The 20,328-nt window shown below is 37.1% G+C and overlaps 1 protein-coding gene across 1 annotated transcript in view; it reads right to left on the bottom strand.

Annotated features, from left to right (window-relative positions):
* Nucleotides 1–20,328, bottom strand: part of celsr3 (cadherin, EGF LAG seven-pass G-type receptor 3) — a gene marked incomplete at both ends in the record, with an annotated part of 103,595 nt that overhangs the window by 10,858 nt on the left and 72,409 nt on the right. The window contains 12 exons of the mRNA XM_079238454.1: nucleotides 366–478; nucleotides 1,328–1,502; nucleotides 3,716–3,922; nucleotides 4,948–5,074; nucleotides 5,855–6,022; nucleotides 7,112–7,298; nucleotides 7,385–7,573; nucleotides 10,280–10,478; nucleotides 16,571–16,780; nucleotides 17,513–17,607; nucleotides 17,722–17,823; nucleotides 18,823–19,006. Coding sequence (XP_079094580.1) covers nucleotides 366–478; nucleotides 1,328–1,502; nucleotides 3,716–3,922; nucleotides 4,948–5,074; nucleotides 5,855–6,022; nucleotides 7,112–7,298; nucleotides 7,385–7,573; nucleotides 10,280–10,478; nucleotides 16,571–16,780; nucleotides 17,513–17,607; nucleotides 17,722–17,823; nucleotides 18,823–19,006 — 1,956 coding nt within the window. The remainder of the gene's footprint in view (nucleotides 1–365; nucleotides 479–1,327; nucleotides 1,503–3,715; nucleotides 3,923–4,947; nucleotides 5,075–5,854; nucleotides 6,023–7,111; nucleotides 7,299–7,384; nucleotides 7,574–10,279; nucleotides 10,479–16,570; nucleotides 16,781–17,512; nucleotides 17,608–17,721; nucleotides 17,824–18,822; nucleotides 19,007–20,328) is intronic.

Raw genomic sequence — 20,328 nt, 5'->3', positions numbered from 1 at the left:
GGAGTTCTGCCACTTGTGACTGATGTTTGGATTCTGCCAATCTTAGAAGCCCAGCCATGTAAAAGATTCACAGAAAGGAATGAGCCAAGTCTTTATATTTTTAATTCAGGAGTTTTCCTTTAGGAAAAATACCAAGCCTAGAAAGCAGAAATTAACTCTTTTATGTCTTACTATTATATCATCTCTTAAGCCGAAGCTTAAAAAAAGGTCAGTGTTTATCTGTAAAAGAATTTACTGTGCTTCTTAAACTATCAGCAGCCAAAACAACATTTCTCCATCCCATCACTGCTTGTGCTAAATGTTGCAAATGTTTGTATGGATACAGTTTCAAAATAATTAGATCAGACTGACAGGGAAACAATTACCAGTATAACGATGGCGATAGGACCAGCAAAGCTCCAGATGAGTTTGTCATAGATGGAGAGCCAACAAAAGTCAGGGTTCCCGTAACCTTCCGGGTCTAAACCTACTGCCAGGCCTGCAGCAAAGTCACAGAGTCAGATAAGACATTAAGATCAACTGTGCGATGTCCTCTGATGTCATTCATATAGAAGGAGAAGTAGAACAGTCAGCAGCATATCTAAGCCCTAACACAACAAATTTAAGTTATTAATATATCAATATTAATGCATTATTGTTGCTTTTACTAGTAAATATACAGGTGAGAAACTACTTTGTTTTTACTTTTCTACCGATTGACAGCATCTTGTCTATGCACACTGACAAATGTCATGTAGCCATGTTGGTGCTAGACATGGTTGCCGGGAGCGACTTCTGATTGCTCATGTTTTTATTACATGTGTATCCCTGTTTAGACAATGCCTTTAAGGTTTTGACATTTGTATAAAGAATTGTATAAATTGGATTGCAAAAGTAAGAGAGACACGAAAAGCTTAAATGAAGACAGACAGATAAAAACAACTCAGACCCTGAGGTAAAAGGTATGTAATAATATATGAGACAGATCCATTCTCCAGGCGAGTAGATACGGCAGCATGTGCGTGTATGAGACAGAAACTGTGTGTGCAAAGGAAGAGGGAATAAAATAAAGAAGAAAAATTTAACTTGCCCACACTGTGTGCCATAGCAGTAATTGCTTGCATATGTATCTCTGCTTTACTATCTGCTTATTAAAATGCCACTGAAACTTTTTTAATACAAGTGTCAATAGGAAACCTTATCTGCTCAGCCAGACTTACTTTGAACAGACACAGAGTGTGTCTGTGCCTTTACGGAATGCGACACTGATTTGTCAAGAAATTTTTGCTGTGGTGAGGGCGGTCTGCATTTACATTAATGGTCAGACATGTTTTCATATCCATGTTACCTGTTATAATGGCAGGCACGCCCCAGCCGATAGCATAGTAGAACCTCATGGCTCCATAGTTGATGTTACGCTGCTCGGTCTGCATTCGGTAGATATGAAGGCCCTCCACAAACATCCAGGCAAACGTGGACATAAAGAAATAATGCAACAGGATGGCAACGACAGTGCACAGGAACTGCAAAGAGACAGCAAGAGAGGTTTAAAGAGGTTAAACTGCATAGGGAGGGAATAGTAAAAAGACACAGGACAAAAACGAGAATGAAAGAAGAAGAGGAGGACACCAGAAGTGAAGCAGCAGGGAAGGGTTAAACAAGAAACAAGAAAAGACATAAGAAAAGGAGGTGAGAGATGAAAGGTGGGATATGACATAATGACTGAAACAATTGCAAAGGGAATTTCCTGGCAAGCAGCCAACACATTTTTATGACAGCAGAGCGGGTGTCAGCTATGAGGTAACAACAGTTCATGATTTAATAACTAATTAAGCAAGTATATGCTAGTGTATTATGGTAAATCTCTTGGAAAAGCAAAACTATATATGAATTTACATGTATTGTAACAGTGTTGAATTAGAGCTGTAACAGCCTGAAATGCCTTCTAAATGTAAGTATGCATGTAAGACTGAGCAGGATCTGTAATAGAAGCAACAGAGTAAGAAACTGCTTTGCAGGTGTAGTGGTTGCCATGGCATTAATGTGATTGGAAGCAGGCATGTAACATTATATACATATATATATTAAATTAAATCCTGTATTTAAAGTTTTAAATTTAACAGTTTCAGTAATGAAAACAGTGTTTTATATGAAGACTGAAAAAAAAAATTTCACAAATCACTTTTTGAAAGTTAAGTGCTGTTTGGTTTGGCAGTTGTGATGAACATTCACATGAATAATGGAGAGTAAACCCCTTCACACTTGCTGAGCAATTGTCCCTGGGGTGAACTCAAGAATGTTTGCAGGGTTTTATTTCACGTCTTGAGCCTTTCGTCTGTCTTTTATTTAACCAGATGGCTTCCCTGAAACACAAGGTGCACTGAATTACAGCATCCACAAATGTCAGCATCCTGACTGTGGGGCGTGTTTTTCGAAAGGACAACATCTAAACCACAGGAAACAATCAGAGGCTGTGCTATGGAGGAAATTACACCTACAGTAACTGCAGGAGACTGATGGATAAGTCTTTCATGAACGTGTAGGTATGTGACGACAAAACAAATGTAGATAAGTAACAATCTGGTATTACTTCTTTTTTGTAGGGCTATGTACAATATATTAATTTATTCCAACTTAAAAGGCTTAAGCAGTCAATGCTGCTTTATTTTTAAGCTTTACTTTGACCTGCTCTATCTCTGCCAAAATCTAAAAGGCTGACTCTAATTTTCTGTTAAGTAAAATAGTTTTGAATATAATATAAGTTATAATTAATGAGGGTCGCTTCAGAGGAACAACATCCTGCTTTCAAAACAGACACCAAACATTCAACAGGCCATGCTGACCTTAAACAAATCTATATTCATCAACTTTAATTCCAAATTGAATTAATTTAATATATTATACATTTATAAACCAGTTTCAGTCCCAAATAGCTTTAAACATGCTTCTCTTTCAGTCTTCATGATTTGCAATAATTGAACACTCTATAAGTTAGGGAAAGCAAAATGTAAATCTCAGACTTAAAGATCATAGAAACTCAGTACATATTTCTGGCACTTGTAATAGACGAGACAAAAAAAGCAGCAGCCTTGGCAGTGATGCAGCCAGATGATGAATTTCACACTCCCACACACAAACAGAAGTACACTAACACTCCAAGTCACACGCAAAAAGTAAAATATGCACAAGCGCATAGAAACGAACACAGGACCGCTGCGAGCACTAACATGCTCTCCCAAGCATGATGCACATGAATTAGAGAACATATTGTTCAGCTAGAAGTAACCAGTCGCACTGTAAGTGCCATACAGTCAGCTACGTGGGGGATACAGCTTAATTAATTGGATTTCATGCTGAGTGAGCGCATATTTGCAGCACTCTCTGGAAGATTCACTTTTCTTTAAGCACATTCAAATACACTCACACATGTGGTATGAGAGTAAACAGAGATGTGGTGGTCAGGAGAAATCTAGGAAATGAGAAAGACAAAAGACCAAGGAATTGGTTGAGCACACCTTCAGATCTACAAAACACAGCTTAACCCAATAATCTTCCTCTAAGAAATATTGTCTTTAAAATGACACAAATGCAACATTTTGAGGTGAAGCACAAGTATGTTGCATGAGAAATGATTAAACAATGAGCTAGATGATTGATGGAAAGGACAGTCATGAGGCTAAAGGGCAACGTAGAACAAACATGGCTGCAGAAACATAAACCCTCTCCCTGCATCTACCTGTTGCTCAGTTTGATTGACCCCGAGCAAAAACACCAGCTCTGAAAGAAACATGGCTGCCGCAGTGTTAGAATGGATGCTCCTGGTGTTGGACTTCAAACCACGGAGGCAGGAGAGGATCAGCACAGTGAGGAGGAGGGCCAGCATGGAGATGCACAGCGAAGAGTACGTGACCAAGGCCAATGTCTCCAGGTCACCTTCCAATTGCTAATTATTAGGAGATGGGGGAAAAAAAAAAAAGACAGACTGTATTATTAAATCCACTTTGATCAGAATAGTTGTGAAATGAGACAGCGGGGGAATGAATTAGAAACTTCTGGATAAAAATGCAAAAAGGCAGATAAAGACTGAGCAAAAGTCGGGAAAAAGGGTGACCTAAGATAAATAGATTAAATTGAGTCATTCTAACAAGCTGCTATTTTAATCTAGGTCACCATTTGCCCTCATCCGTCAGCCTTCACTGTGACACGACAATTTTCATTCGGAAATGACTTGGAAAAATGAGCTGCGCCAGGCAGTGCAGCAAAACACTAAAACATCAGTACCTACAAATACTGTGAGGGCATGTTTTTCTCACAAGCAAGTCTCAAGGCATGTATAGGAGATAATTATAGAGCAGACAGGGAAATTATATTAAAAAAAGTTGCAAGACTAGTGGAATCAGACAACAGATTATTTAAAGCGGTAGATCAGTCAATCTGTCGGGGGAAACAGGATTATCAGAGTGATCACTGCATGCATGCACTGAAAGCCTCTGCTCTCAGTAAACATAAAACACACCACCGGACTTAAATATAAGAATAATTTTCATGAAAACAAGTTGATTTAATGTAAAACTTTAGTTTAAATCTTGGAGAAATGTTGTCATAAGAATCATAAGAGATATCTGATGTGACTGTCTAAAAATCTGATACATCATTAAACTGACTGTCGGTCGAAGGGGTTGGCATTAGGCAGTAGAAGATTCCTGCAGCTGTAACAAGGCTTCCTTTTGCCTTGTCGGCATGAGTCAGAATGTCTTTTTTCTCTGCTTTATTTTACATTAATGAGATCCAGCAATTACCATTCTAAATGAAAGAAAAAGACACGCAGTAGAAAATACAGTTTTACATCATGGATGCCAAATGGATCTTTTGTCTCATGTGATGGAAAATAACAATCAGCATCCAAACGCTGATTTAATTTGATTGGATGTAAGCGGTTGAGCAGCGTTTCACTGACTGATGGCTAACCTCTCTCTGTGAGCTGTCCATCAGCACTCCGAAAGTTCCCAGCCTCTGACACTGACATCGAACATGGGAGGTGTTTCTGTACACCACCATGCAGTCCCTCACCGTCCAGCAACCGCCCATCTCATGCCTGCAGGGAGACACAGGGGGTTTGTAGGCAAGTATTGCATTTATAAAAGGATGTTCTTTAGACACAAAGACACAAGAAGAGACTGCTTATATGAAGTGTTCATGTTTGCATTATCTGTGTTTGTGATCAACACAAACATTACAGGTTGAATGTACATTTTTGAGCTAATTTTGTGTGTTTCCCGAATAGGGAGAGGTGTATCTTCACAAACTTACTAAACAGTTGCACTGGTTCATTCAGTCAATCCTTTCTGGAAAATATTTTACTCTGAGCAAAAAATACACATCCTGTCTTGGTGGTTCTGGTTTTAAATGTTATCGAGCTTGCTGACTGAGCCATTAGTTCAACCATTCATGCATTTTGCCACTTATTCCAGTTTAGGGTTGCAGGGAAGCTGGAGCCTTTCCCAGCATTTAGCAGGCAAGAGGCAGGATGCACCCCGAATAGGTCTGCAGACCATTGCAAGGCCAGAACAGAGACAAACAACCGATCATGTTTACGTTCACTATTAAGGATAATTTACATTGACGAATTGCCCTAACATGCATGTCCTTGGACTGTGGCGGGAAGCTGGAGCGCCTGGAGAGAACTCAAGCATCCACAGGGAGAACATGCAAACTCTGAACAGAAAGTTCCCTGTTTTATCAAATATCTCTGTATGAAACGATGGGCTACACTTTGCATTGTAGTTTTAAAAACAACATCAAGCCAGTTTGCATGTGCGACCCAGAGCGTAGCAGATTGTGTCAATGTGCACATGTAGATGTGGCTTGTACTCACGGACTGCTGTGATTCCACTGCACACACAGAGGCTTGCTGCGATTGGCTGTCTCCAGCAGCTTGAACTCCAGCAGGATGGGCTGATCCAAATGACCACCCACAAAAGTCTGATTGTTGTAGACTGAGACAGTGACCACGGGGGAGTTCATTACCGGGTGTCTGGGAAGTCTGCAAGAAAGTACAGTGTTATCTAATATCCACTTCCTCAGACAGAGAGGAACGTTTGGAATCCTGTGAACGTGGAAAAAAAAAAAAAAAGGGGGAGAGAGAAAAAGGCAAAAGATACAGCATGAAAATAAGCTGAGTGAGATTTGAATGCTAGATTAGACATTAGAAATGTGATCCAACAGTATATCACAGGACTGTTTGTTACTTTGTAATTAAGCCCAGAGGTGAGGTGAGAAACAGCAGAAGGGATAAAAAGCAGTGTGAGAAGAAGGAGGAGGAAAGAACAGATGTTAAAGAAGGCATAATTGATTTACTGCTAAATTAGTTGCTCTACCACCTCTTAATTTACTACGATCCTAATTATCAAATATTTCCTTTATCAGGTTAATATGTAAATTTGTTGCCACCACTAGTTTTTCTTTTTTGTGAAACTGAAAATTGTTTCTCCATTCGATTATCAGACAAATAAATGAAGATGACACTGATCTGGATTCTAGAGATGAATATAAATGGAGAATTTGGAGAAAATGGAGATTTTCAGAATTAAAAAAAAAGAATTTATCGCTTCCAAATGATATGATATTTTTATCATTAAAAAAGTATGAAACCGTTGTTAAAAAATTCAGGTCAGATCGTTAACTATCTCTTAAAGGCATCGGTGGGCTTAACCTCCATGGTTTACAAGAAGCTCATAGAGCCAATGTAATGAAGTATTTATTGTTTAAAGGTAGAGTATGTAAGATTTTCAATATTTTTAAAAAAATTTACTAAAAAAATACCTACAATCATAATTAGATAGTTTTTTTTAAACATGTAGTTTCCAGTCTGTCCATATTTGATGTGTTATTAAATAAAAAGTTTAATTAATGACAAAGACCCTTCTTAAATGTTTGCCTGCCAGTAAAAAAAAAGTGCTTTTTGTCATTTGTCATTAATTAAACTTGTAATTTAATAACGCATCAAATATGGACAGACTGGAACCTACATGTTCAAAAAAGAATTATGATTGGAGTTATTTTATTAGTTAATTTTTTTTTTTTTAATATTGAAAATCTTACATACTCCACCTTTAAACTGATTGATTCTCACCTCACTCCTCTCCGATCTGCGTGATACTTGGGAGGCAAGGCAGCACCCAGGCTTCGATAGATCAACAAGATGACAATGGTGATGGGTGGCTCAGGCACTGAAACATCCCGTCTGGCTGCGGTGTATTCTTTCGTTTGATTGGCTGAGGTACTGACAGCGGCCACAGCAGCACTCTGATGAGCTGAAGCTAAGATTGAGAGGATAAAGTGAGTATATTTCCTTTGATCTGTACCACTGATAATTCTTTAATTCTCTTTGTGTGTCTGTTTTTACGCTGTTTCTCCGCTCGCTCCTTCTCCCTCCAGGTGTTCTGCTGCTGCCGTTGTGGCATCAGTGCAGCAGGAGGCAGTATGACATGGGTGTAGGGATCCCACAGAGCTTTATCACTAAACATGGTGGTGTGGTAACGCGGGAAACGCCGCCGCACGTGGGTGTGGTTTTCCACACGGTCCAGATTCATGACTTAAAACAGGAACAAAAGAAAACACATTTTTATTTTCATATTCCAGAGATTTACAAATGCAAAAAATGAAATAAGACCATTAAGTAAATTTAAAGACCATAAAAAGTGTGACACCTAATTTCCCCTTAGCAGGCGGACTCATTTAAAAATCTAATTGATATATAGATAATGAAATAAATAAACAAAAATGTCCTTCTTTTTTATAATTAAATATATACAGTTTCCATGGAGATTTTTTTTTATTATCAGGTGTCATTCCTTTTGTTTTACTAAGGCAACATCCACAAGCAGCAAAAGGCCCAACAATGACTATTGTAGAAGTCTCAAAAACAGGAAAATACCCTAAAAATAATACAACTGTTTATATACCGCCCCACCAAACAACTAAACTCTGCAGTGCACTTCCTTTGATCCACAGCACACATGCTGAGTTTGAAGAAGATGAGCTATTGTTAACAAAAAGATGAAAAACACACAGTTCTTGAAGTTCTGTCATTTCTTTCCTGGAAGTCTGTGTTCTCGCTTCAAAAAACATTTCTTCACTAAAGAGTCAGAGTCCGTCAACATATCAGCTGCTGCATGTGACATTCTTCTTCTATGATTTTCTGTCTACATACAGAATCAACAAGTTGTGATTTTTACATCAGCTTATCAACTTTCCCACCAAAAGTAGCTCACTATCATTCGATCAGCGTCATTCTGATGTCTGTGTTCAACTTCAAAGCATACAGTAATAAAGTCCTGCATGCAGCTACTAGCTACAAAATCAAACATCTGATTTATTTATTTGTTTTTTTTTACTTATGCAGTCCTGCAAAATTTGCATTGCCAAGGACAAAAAACTGTTTATTTACCATCACTTCAGCATAAAACACAAAGTTGTATTCAGCTTTTAGACTCATGCTTTTGTAGTATTTTAGATAAAAATATGCATTTATTTCAAGATTTAAAATAAAACCCAAACCTGCTATGTCTATCAACTTATTTGTTTTCTTTGTGAATTTTGATTCAATATAAAAAGCCTGTTAAGAAAAAAATTCCAAGTCAATAAATGCAAACACACAATCCAAGTGAATCTTATTATATTAGAGCAAATGTGGTTGCCAGCAGTCAGTGTTGAGTGTCTGGTAATGACTGAATATTTGACCCTACAAACAGAAGTGGAACAGCATGTAGTTCAGACAGAGGAGAGAAATCATCCATTTCTAATTCCAAGTACAAAGTTTTACATATATATATATATATATATATATATATATATATATATATATATATATATATATATATATATATATATATATATATATATATATATATATATATATATATATATATATATATATACATTTTAAATATATATATATATATATATATATATATATATGCATATGTGTGTTTGTGTATGTGTGTGTGTGTGTGTGTCCAGTTGTGTGCATGGACGCAGTGGGAAATAGAGCTTTTCTTTATAATTTTTTAGAAACGATTGCTGATTTATAAACTTATGAAATTGTTTATAAACCCTCCAATCACTGAAAACCAGAGTGTAAAAAACTTAAAAGAAACTCGCCATAGAGGTTAACAGATGGGTTTATCTCCATATACATCTTTTAAAATGTTATTCCTCCTTTCTTTTTGGCTGAGGCTTCCAAATGTCTGAGTTGTGTGTAGGAGTGTGAAATTTTGTGTCAGTCATGTTTATTAGTCCTTCTGCTTTCACTGATGATTATTCTCGCTCTCCCACAGGGAATTTGCATCAAGCTCCAATTTAAGGTTATTTAACAGCATTGCAGATGAATTCCAAAGGGAAGCCAAATGCAGTTCTTTCAGAGTGAAAGGACAGAGAGAAGAAAACCAAAGCAGTCAGTGCATGCTGGCACAGAAAGGCAAAAATAAAAAATACATTTCCCTTACATTTGACATTGAAAGTATTTGCAAACCACAGTAAAAGCTGATGAAACAAGATGCCCTGACAGGTGAATTTGATGTGTTTGGTGTGTCTTGGGTAGATGATGTTTTGGAGGGATTCAGTCTGTGTGTGGAGCTAAGTTTGTTAGCTGAGTGTAAAATTCATTGTATCCTGCTTCATCCCTGCCAAAGTTGCTACTGTTGAAATTCCAACTTATCTACTCGCTGTGTGTTATACAGAATAGTGTATCTTTGCCCGGTTAACTCACAGATGGGACATGGCCACCAATCTGCATTTATGTGTGTGTCCCAGACATGTCAAAGCAACATGTTATTAACAACAATGCTATTTCCGTTGCTAAGTGATATGATGTTTCAGCCTCTTATTGCATTGTGTTGTCACTTGGCTTGCACTTGTGCCGTGTGTTTCTATGTGTGTGTATGGTGCTGTCTATGTTTAGCATTTGTAACTAAGTGGTGTATATTGGCCAGTGCTACTGAGCTTCAGGGTTTTTGTGTATGCACTGAAAGCATTAGCTGCTATGTCTGAGTGGGAGTGTGAAAGCCATAGTGTTGTGCTGCTGCCAACACTCAGGCTATGCCACCGTCATTTGCATTAGCGCTGTTCGTCTCCAGCTTTTCAATGAGTAATTCTAGCTGATTTCACAGCAGAGATTTGCTCTATTGTGAAAGAACCAAAGAAAATCATCTGTTAAGATTGATTTCATTACTGTCTTATTCATTTTCAGTGGATCTAGCAAGCGTCCGTGTCTACACGTGTGCAATCGTTCCAAACTCACCAATGTTGGGTGAGACCAAGGCTACGGGCTTGAGGTAGGTGAGCTTCATGTGTTGGGCCAGGTTCTGTGTGTACTGTTGGAGCAGGTCCGTTAGCTCGGCTGGACCACCACCCAAGATGTGGTTCTGACTTTGCGCGAGAGCACGCCAAAGCCCAGAGCTACTGGGACCCAGCAGCACGCTGCAGCCTCGCAGGATGTTCTGGAAGAAGCAGAGCAATAAAGAAGTACGAAAAAAGGTGAATTCTTCAAACTGGCAGCTTCTTGTAATGATGCTTCAGTTCATTACACCAACATCAATATGCTTGCATTTGACAGCATAGTTGAAATGTTTTAAAAAGTTCAATCTTAGAGAGTAAAACAGTAAACAATAAGATACAAACCAGCCAACATCCAGGATCAATAGATTTTTAGTCATGCTCAGCAGCAAGCAGCTGCTCAAACCATGGATAAGGTTTTGAAAAACATTAAAACATAACACTCTCAGCAGGTACAGTCACTAATTGTGTTTCTTATAAATATTTGATCCAGATTTAAGCTCTGACGTCTTCTGCCAGCATGGTTCCATTTCCAACACTTGGAGATCAGGAGGTGCTGGTTTGTATTTTTGCATACTGACTAAAAAGTCATTTTCACCTTGATGACCAGCTGAAAGCCAGAACTGCAACACTAAAATGACCAAATTCATCCATGTCTTGACATTCATATCTTTTTGTTTTTCAGCTGCTTTTGCAGATTTGATATAATAAGAACTATAACTCATTCACAAGATTAACTCTTGGGGTATCAGGGAAAACATGCCAATATGTTCACAGAATGAACTTATTAAACATTTACAGTATGAAAATGATCTGCATTATACATTACATATTAATAACATCAGCTTTCAATAAAGCCAATTTGATAGTCTGAAAACATATATGGCTTTATACAACAGAATGTTAGTAGGATATGACTAAATACAAACAGGAGTATGTAAAACCTCTGATCTTTCTTGTTTTTGAGTATTCACACAGACACAATCAGTATGGATACATACATCGTCTGGTAAAGCTGGAGTTAAAGTTCAACAAGACTGTTTAATTGGACAACCATTCTTACTCAAGTACTATACATACACAGAAGGGGAACTGAGTTATTGCCTGAAGTATGTCTAGAGCTATGAAGTTGTGGACCGTGTAAAAAAACAAGATATTCTGCTGCTTCCAACTCTCTCAGTGGGAAATCAACATACATTAATATACAACTAAATGTAATGAACAGATGTTGTGTTTTAGTTATCTGAATGGGGATTTTATCAGATGATGCTGTAATTATAAGACCAGGATTTTATTAGAGTAGAGCAAAAGTGTGGAAATGCCTAAAGCGACTACAAGTTGTCACAAAGACCTAATACACTGCCTTTCAGTCCCAAGACGTCTGAGAAAAAACACAAAAATATGTGACTGGGTGAGACTGTTGGAATTTGGCTACATGTTATTCTTATTAGAAAAAGATACAATCTTCAACCTCCATTTCTGGGTGTGTTGGTTCAATTTTGAAGGCTTTTATTTCATGCAATTTCTATCAGATTAACATTTTACATGCATTTTAAAATCCCAATCATGCCTTGTAAATGTTGCCATCATGAAATGGCCCAAACACAGGTAACACACAGAAAGGAGCAAGATTAGGACAGAACATAAATTAATCTGTCAGGTAGTCTAAACTACTGAAATATAAAGCACTAAATCTGTCAAAACTAAACTTGATCTGCTTTAAAATTTAGACCAAGGGGACACAGAAAAAAACAAAAACCCATTGACCATGACACACACTTCACACAGTATATATAAAATCAACACAGAAGCTCACTGTTAACAATGAAAGAAACAGCCAAGAGAGCTTTCAAAAGGTGAACCTTTAGTCCAGAAATGATTGAGCAGAACAGAGGCGTGAAGCCTTATATTCAGCTGCTCTGAGCAGGACCAGGGTTACAAAATGTAATCTAAACTCAAAACCAGACATGTCTTTGCCCCAATTAAAGCAAGTTTTAGTACTGTCTGTGCTGCCTGTCATTTGCTTTCATGGAAAATTTGTGACCCTGGATGGAAGCTTGTTAGAAGTGCACAAAGCGAGCAGCTTTGGAAAATGCTCTGAACAAAGAGTAATATCAGGCCTTTATGATTCCTTGGAGTCCGGCTGCACTGGAGCCAATAAAGCACTGCAGAGTTGTATAATGCTCCAGGGAGGAAAAAATACACAACACAATGTTCTGACAAACAGAGAAAATATAGTGTAAGAAGAATGCTATGAACTGTTGAGGCTGAGTGGGACACAATGAAAGAAAATGCATGTGGATGACTGTGACAGCAAGCGGAAAATGAAAGACTGACAGAAAATAAACCAATAGGCACTCGGAAATTACAGAAGGACTTGTCATGACATAAAAAATGTAAACAGAAAAATGCAGCAATCAGAGGCAAAGAACAAAATATAAGATTTAGAGCTTTTTAAATTTTAAAATCCAATTTCATGTTTAACAATGATTAAAATAGCATGTGTAGCTGTATCTTTGAAGATGTTGGGGTTTGCCCTGTGAATAAACCTATTTGTTTGAAAGCCAGTAAATTTAAACATGCATATACCAGTAAGTGTGTTTTCATGCATAGTGCTCTGATTTGATCATATAATAAAAGAAAAAAACCTTGCAATAATGCTCTTTGGATATCCTGTAGTTGTATATGGACAGCTGTGTGTAATTGTTTGTCTTCTCACGATCAAGAACACACTACTGAAAGCAGATTATGATATTTGTGCAAGACATAACCAAAACGTTCCATAAAAAAAAAAAAAAACCTTCACCAGAATACAGAAAACACAGTTATCGATGCTCATTTATTCTTATCTTCAGAGTAAACGTGTTATTTCCCTGAACAGTTCCTGCTGAGTGTCAACATGACCTGACAGTCTCCGCTGTTCTTCTGTCATCGTTTTTTTTAGATTTGTCTGATCTTTCCTTGAAGACAAATTTACATCTATACAATGGAAGCATGTTTTTTTGTTTGTGTATCAGTCAAAATATGAGTTGTGTGAAGGTGGAAAAGGTTGGTGGTCACTGAATGCAATTAGAGATGTCTTACATTAAAATCATCATTATTTACATTTTTAACTCATGTAAAAAGACTTCATCACAGTTATCCAATTCATGGTGTATTTTTAAGATTAGATTTGGTTCTCTATGAATTCAATAGTTTTTGTAAACTGACTTCAGTATTGAATAATAAGAGTCAGTTGTATTTACCTAACATATGTAATACAACCCAAACCTTTTATATGAATAATAATTTGAACAATTATGCACATTCCCCTGCTGTGCTGTCAAAAACACACCCGGACATTGTTTATTACTTCCTCTAACCATAGCATTCCTTTCAAATAAAACATTACTCTGGCATAAAAAATGATGATGCAAAGCTCCACACCCTTCAGTGGCCCACATATGGTGTAGCTTTATAAAAAAAAAAAAAAAAAGGTGAAAAAAAGGTTGAAAAATAATGTAATAACAGAAAGAAAATAGCTTACAGAGGTTGCAGATTGCATATAGGAAGAGACACTTAGTTTCAGCCAACCTAAGTAAATGGAGATGGGAGGTTAAAACAAAACTGTGTATGTCACTCAAACAACTTGCCACATGAAAACAGTTTGGAATAAAACACGTTTGTAATGTCTCTGTTCCCTTCTCATTTCTGCTTAAAATAAAGAATAAAAGACCAGAAAGGTCCTGCTGGGACCAATTTTCATTACAATGTACAGACGTGTTTTTTCATGATTATGTGGCAAACATAAACTGTCTTCTACTAGAACTTCTGGCACGTTTATAACACCAACTTAACCAAAAAGTGAGGCCTGTGTGTGTCACCTATCAGTGCAGTGGTTTTCAGATGGATTTGATCACAGCTGGAACATGAAATGCTTTCATGTTTCATGTTTCATTCACTACTTTTCTGATGTAAAAACTCTACTTTCCCTCCTGCTTTGATTCATCTCTCCCACAGCCACAAAGCTCTGATACTGCCACTAGGTTACTATAGTAACTGTGCGCTGTATTAGTTGCTCATGTGGCCTAATACCTACTGTTTAAAGTGAGTTGTCACATATCGTCAGATATATAGTCTAGTCTTATGATTTTTGAGGGGAAAAAAGATCTTTCTGTGACTGATCTAAAGAGTCTACCTTGTGAAGATGAAATGGAAAGAAGACACTGTCAGAGTTTTAGATCCTAAAATTCAGGCTGAGATGTCAGGCAGGTTGATGCATTTGCTCCACAATGTGCAACATGACGAGCTTTGTGATGTATAAATTAACCTACCAAATTTTAGGTTTAAACAGGTATTACTCTGATTAAGTGGCAGGTTAAAAGTAATAATTGGTGGAAGAAGGATTTTATTTTTTTCAATATGAGAAATAATTTATGCTACTGCCAGGGTTGCCATAGAAACTATCCTTGTCAAGCAACATTTACATATTGGTCACATACTGGAATCTCCTGTATTTGGCATTAGGATGGGCATCAAAAGATGTTCCTGCTTCTTTGATTTTTATAAAATACAATCATCTCATAACTTGGAAAAAAATGTGTGGCTGTGTATGCAAACAAAAGGAAAGTGTACTGAATGGAAGAAAACTTCTGGGAGAAATGCAGAATCTTTATAAGCTTAGCCAGAGATTGTTCTGCTCAGGTGTAATGTGACGAGAGTGATGCTAGAAACAAGGACACTATGCTGGTATTTTAGCAATAAATTAAAATGAAAAGTGCATGCAGGCAATTCAGCAAACAGGCAGACATGTTTCTCAGCATCACACTTCAACCCACATCCACTCAACTCCGATTACTCCTCAGTCTCAAATCCAGGAGGGTGTGGCTTCGACTGCTGCAGCTACTATCAGCTGGCTAAAATCATCTCTGTTAGCAAGCTTTATATCATTAATTGCATCCCTGTGTTGATAACAGAGGGAAAAAAGTATCCAATTATGACTCCCATGAATATGTATAAATCTTTCACAGTGAAAGATAGAAGAAAATGTCAGGTTACTGTCATCAAACCTGCTGAATCTGCTGGCAAACAATACGACGTACTGATGTTTGAATGGCAGAAATTACAATTAAAAAACTCTTCATGAACACTGAAACATGCAATAAGAATAAGTAGTGTCAGTTTCATGTCACCATTTCCATGGTAGCAAACAAATCACAGATTACAGATAGTAAACCCAGATGGCAAAAGGTTTTTTTTTTTTTTTTTTTTTTTTTACCATTATCTAACTCGTTTCCTGTTTGCTAAAATTCATATATTATAAGCTATAAATGTTCATTTATAGCTTAATGAAATCAAGGCAAATTCTTTTAGCACCTTTATGTCAAAGCATCAACATTTTCTCGTCAGCTGACATCCTCAGCTGATGGCAACATATCAGGTAAAAGACGACTCCGGTGTTTGATATGTTGATGTTGACAACTTGCAATATCTCATGACTTACTGTCATCACATCACCATGGCAACATTATTTCCCATTTCTCAGAGATGACATCTCTTTTTGATATCTAGTCACAGAATCTTTACCTCATTATGGTATATAGCAGTCAGTCGTATACCCCGCCTATCAATAGTAAACACAATATTCAATAACAGCAGCTGTTTTTTGTCTTTTGGCACATTCACTGTAGAGCTGATACTCAAAGGAGGTTTAAAATAGACTTTTAAACTCAAACTTAAAACTTTTCTTAACTAAATTAGAGAAAAACTAAAGAAACGAATAACTTGACAAGAGCAGTTTATCTTTATTTATTTAGTAAAAATATTTGTGCTGTGATCGGCTTTTTTCTTATTTTTTTTGTCATTGACCCCTTAATTCCTGGATTTTTTTTTTTTTGTAATTATTTAACAACAAAGCAAATACAGGTAACAAAATTAAACAAAAGAAAAAGGACTAGGAAAAATTCAAATGAAAATAAATATCAAATCACTGAACAACAATAAATAATGTTTAATTTCCATGAATGTTTATGTCTCCAGAAATAATGCTGTCAGTTTTCATGAAGTTGCAACTCAGACCTGATACGATGGTGACTAAAACCACTAACAAACAAGCCGAGGTAAATGGCAAACCTCTCCTAATTTATTCTATCACCTCACTCCCACTCCAATCTCATATCTTTCTTTCCTCTCCCTAAATGTCAACATAAAAAACACAAACAGTGTTTGTTACAAATTCTGTGAGAAGCATGAAAGAAACTGCAGATTTAGTTCTTACCTCATTGAAGTTTGCATCCTGGGTGGCAGTGAGTCCGAACCCACTCTGTTGGGTCTCAAATGTCAGGAGGCGAGACAGTAGTCTCTCAGCGATCTGCAAGTCATTGCCATAGAGACGCGTGGCAGTCTCCGTAACTTCCCGAAGCTGTTGAGCGAGCTTCTTCTCCATGATGGTGTTCAGCTCTGTCTCGTTACGTTCCAAGGAATCAAGCTACACAAAAGGAAGCAGGAAAACATAAACAAAAATATCTCTTCTGCAGATATTTAAATATGTTAAGTTGAATATGTTAAGTTGCACACAAAACGCCTGTATGAGTGTCATGAAAGGGAAGCTGCCTTGTTTTCTTGAACAGGACATGTCAGACAAGATGTTTCTGCTGCTATATAAGAATGTTTTTTTTAATTTATCTTTTGAACACCGGCACATTTTTTAATTCTGAGTTTTACAAGTTGGTAAAGGAAATCAACAAAAAATTAATTTAAATCCATTTTGACTTGTGGGTTCTTTCATTTGGTGTCTTTTAATTAGTTGTTTGATACACACAAAACTACTAATGCGTAAAATGAGGAACACTGCTTACCTTATTACAATGCAACCTTCAGCTGGGAAAACCTGACAGCTGGCATTCAAATAAATATTACTTTGACACCTGTTGCCCATCTAAGTATTTTTGCCAGCCAGTCACTATCATCTCTTATAATGACAGAACTCCCCCACAATCTGACAGGACCTGGACGTGTCTGTGTAAAGTAATCTGTTTTTAACTTCCCAGGACACCCACAAATGTTCATCCACACCCTAACTGGTTTAGGCTCTGAGGATGGCATGAGGACAATAGACTCAAAATTGAGCAGATGTCCGAGATGTTTTGTGTGAACTGTGTGTTTTCATATATGTCTTGGTAACATTTGACAACTCTGCAGGCTGTACAAGAAGACGTACAGCGACGCTGAGCTCCACAAACAGAGGGGAGGTGCAGTTGTAAAGGTCTGGCTCCAGCCAACCTCTCTCCACATCACAGTGTCTGATGGCCGCCCCTGTTATGAAAAAGAAAAAAAAAGAAAAAAAGAAAAAAAAAAAAAAAAGAGTTTGACAAATGTCTCTCAACAAGGACAGAGAATTAGGCTAAGCTTACGGTAATATGAACATACCGACAGAGCCTCTAGGACATGGAACGGCAGCTGGCAGGTTAAACTTAGTCCGAGGCCACCAGATCCCCTGTGTAATGGTTTTTGGACAACCATCATAGATGACTGCAGAGAAAACAAACTTAATTAATGAATCCTTACACCAAGAAATGTAATTGTAATTATTTTGATTTGCAGAGAATACACACTATAAAAAGGTACTGAATTAAAGAAATAAAACGTTAAACCAAGAATGAAAAGGAGGTAAAAGAACTGCAATAAGACAAAGTGAATATAAAGAATTACCGATATGTTTTAAAACTTGAGCAGAAGCTTGACAAACATGGAAAAGGGATGTAATCCACTGACTTTTTTACTGTTTTTCTGTTCATAGTTTTCAGTAACTGCTTTAACCCTCACAAACTTAACGCTTCATTTGAACCAGCCATCCAAAACATGTATATTTTAAGAAAACTGTCCACTAAATTTATTTTCCTATTGTTAGACCTCCGTATTTTTAAACTAAACTTAATCTTTCAAGTTTCATGATAAATGATTGCAACCATGATTAAAAATAGTTAAATAAAAATAAAATAAGTATTGTAATGGTTGAGATCTGTGTGGATCTTGCCAGGCTTCAAATGTAAAGAAGTGCATGTGTCGCCCCAAGTCAAAAAGCTGCCTTGAAAATCATTGAGTCTTAATTTTTTTCAAGAGCTGTCAGAAAATTATTTTTTAATCTAATCAAAAAATTAGTGAGGTAATCAAACACTTTTGCTATGACATAAAGGATAAACCACAACAAGTGATTTAAACAAAACATTTAATCTCTCACTCAACTGCGCCTCTATGCTGCTTTAATGTAATTGTGACTTCCACTGTTGTTATTCTGTGGAAAAAGAATCCACCTTTGCCTTGCTTAAGATGTGATGCAGAGCAGATCAACAGATTTGTGAGTGAATGATGCAGTGTAGACAAGTCACTTTGACACAGAACATGATGATGTCTTTATCAAAAATGTGAATCTTTAAAAATACATACAAGGAAAAACACAAAAACACACACAAGGAAACTACAACAAATAAGAAAATGAAAAGGATTTTGTTTCTTTCCCTTTTTTCACACCTTCACAGCCTGAATTTGTAACCTCAGCAAAGGGGTTATCACATGCGTTACACTGGCGACCAATCACACCCGGCCTGCACTGACACTGGCCGATCTCTGGGTCACATGACCGTGAGAAGGAGCCCACTGGGTAGCAGTCACATGGCAGGCAGCTGTCAGAGCCCCTTGGACGGTAGTGAAACTCCTGAAAATGTAAGGAGAATACACATAAAAAATATTACAAGAACTAAAAGTAAGTTATAGCTTGTATTTTTTATTTAACAATAAATGTAAATAATTCAATTTTGTGGCATCCGTTGTGCATCCTGTGTCTTATCTGAGCTCTCTCCAGCAAGTAAAAGCAAACGTGTTGTCGACTTTTGTCTCATCCCTTGTACTGTCACGTACTCTCATGTAGTGTTGTTCTAAGACTGTTTGGCTAAGGTTGTTGCTGTAGCAACACTTAATTGTAATTTCTTTTAAATACGTAAAGTACCAATTACAAAAAGTGGTTCACTGGACAGCCAGTCTAAATAAAATTCAGTGTGTTTGACAGAAAGTATGGACATTTTCATTTTCTTTTGTACAGCAGCAGAGTTTTGAACATGGTAACACGTGTGTCAACTGTCGTCCTTGAAGCCAAATCAAAAACTGCAGCATGAAGTAAAATCACAGTTTGAAATTAGTTGTATTAGTGGCATTTTTTTCTGTGAAATATCCATCTTTATGATAATATAACTACATTTCAGTGCAGAGGATTACTGTGAAGGAGGAGAGGAGAAATTGTGAACATGGATCAGATTCATTTAAACAATTACAGATGTATCTCAAGTTTCTGAAACAAAGGTAAGTAAAAACGTTCTCATGCCATGAATATCCAACTGTGAGTGTATGTGTGTGTGTTTGTGTGCATGTGTCTGTGTGTTTGGGTCAGCCAGATCTAAGGTCAATAATAGGGATTACAGATTATGGCCAAAGATCAGATTAAAGCCAGGATAAAACTGGGTTAAACATGATGGCTACACACAAACAAATCCAACACACAAGCATATACATGCCAGGCAGAATGCCCATGTGCAAGAATGTTTATCATATAAAGGTTATTACAGTAAGTATAGTCTGGATTAGCCAGCGAGATGGCGACACTGATATTGACCTTACATCAGGCTTCCATCACAATAAAAGTGATAAGTGATTACTACTTATGCCTTTCTGATCCCAACAGTTTTATTGTAAACTCAGCACTGCTCTAGGAGTGTATAACTATTAAACTGAGCTTCAGACAGCTGCATCAGCTCTGCAACTCAATACATTTTTAATTCAAAGATGCTTGTAGATCAGTATCTGAGGCTGATTCAGCTGTCAAGTTAATAATCAAGTAAACTTGTTTCCTTCAGCCTTGATAGTATTTTCTCTTAATACTGACTTATACTTTTTGATACACTTTAAAAATGATAAAGAACCTGTTATACTAACCCAGTGTTTCTAAAATCCGGTCCTCAGGCCCCCCTGTCCTGCATGTTTTAT

Source organism: Telmatherina bonti (genome assembly GCF_933228915.1).
Source record: "Telmatherina bonti genome assembly, chromosome: 4".
NCBI lineage: Eukaryota > Metazoa > Chordata > Actinopteri > Atheriniformes > Telmatherinidae > Telmatherina > Telmatherina bonti.
This window is presented reverse-complemented; position numbering and strand designations above follow the sequence as displayed.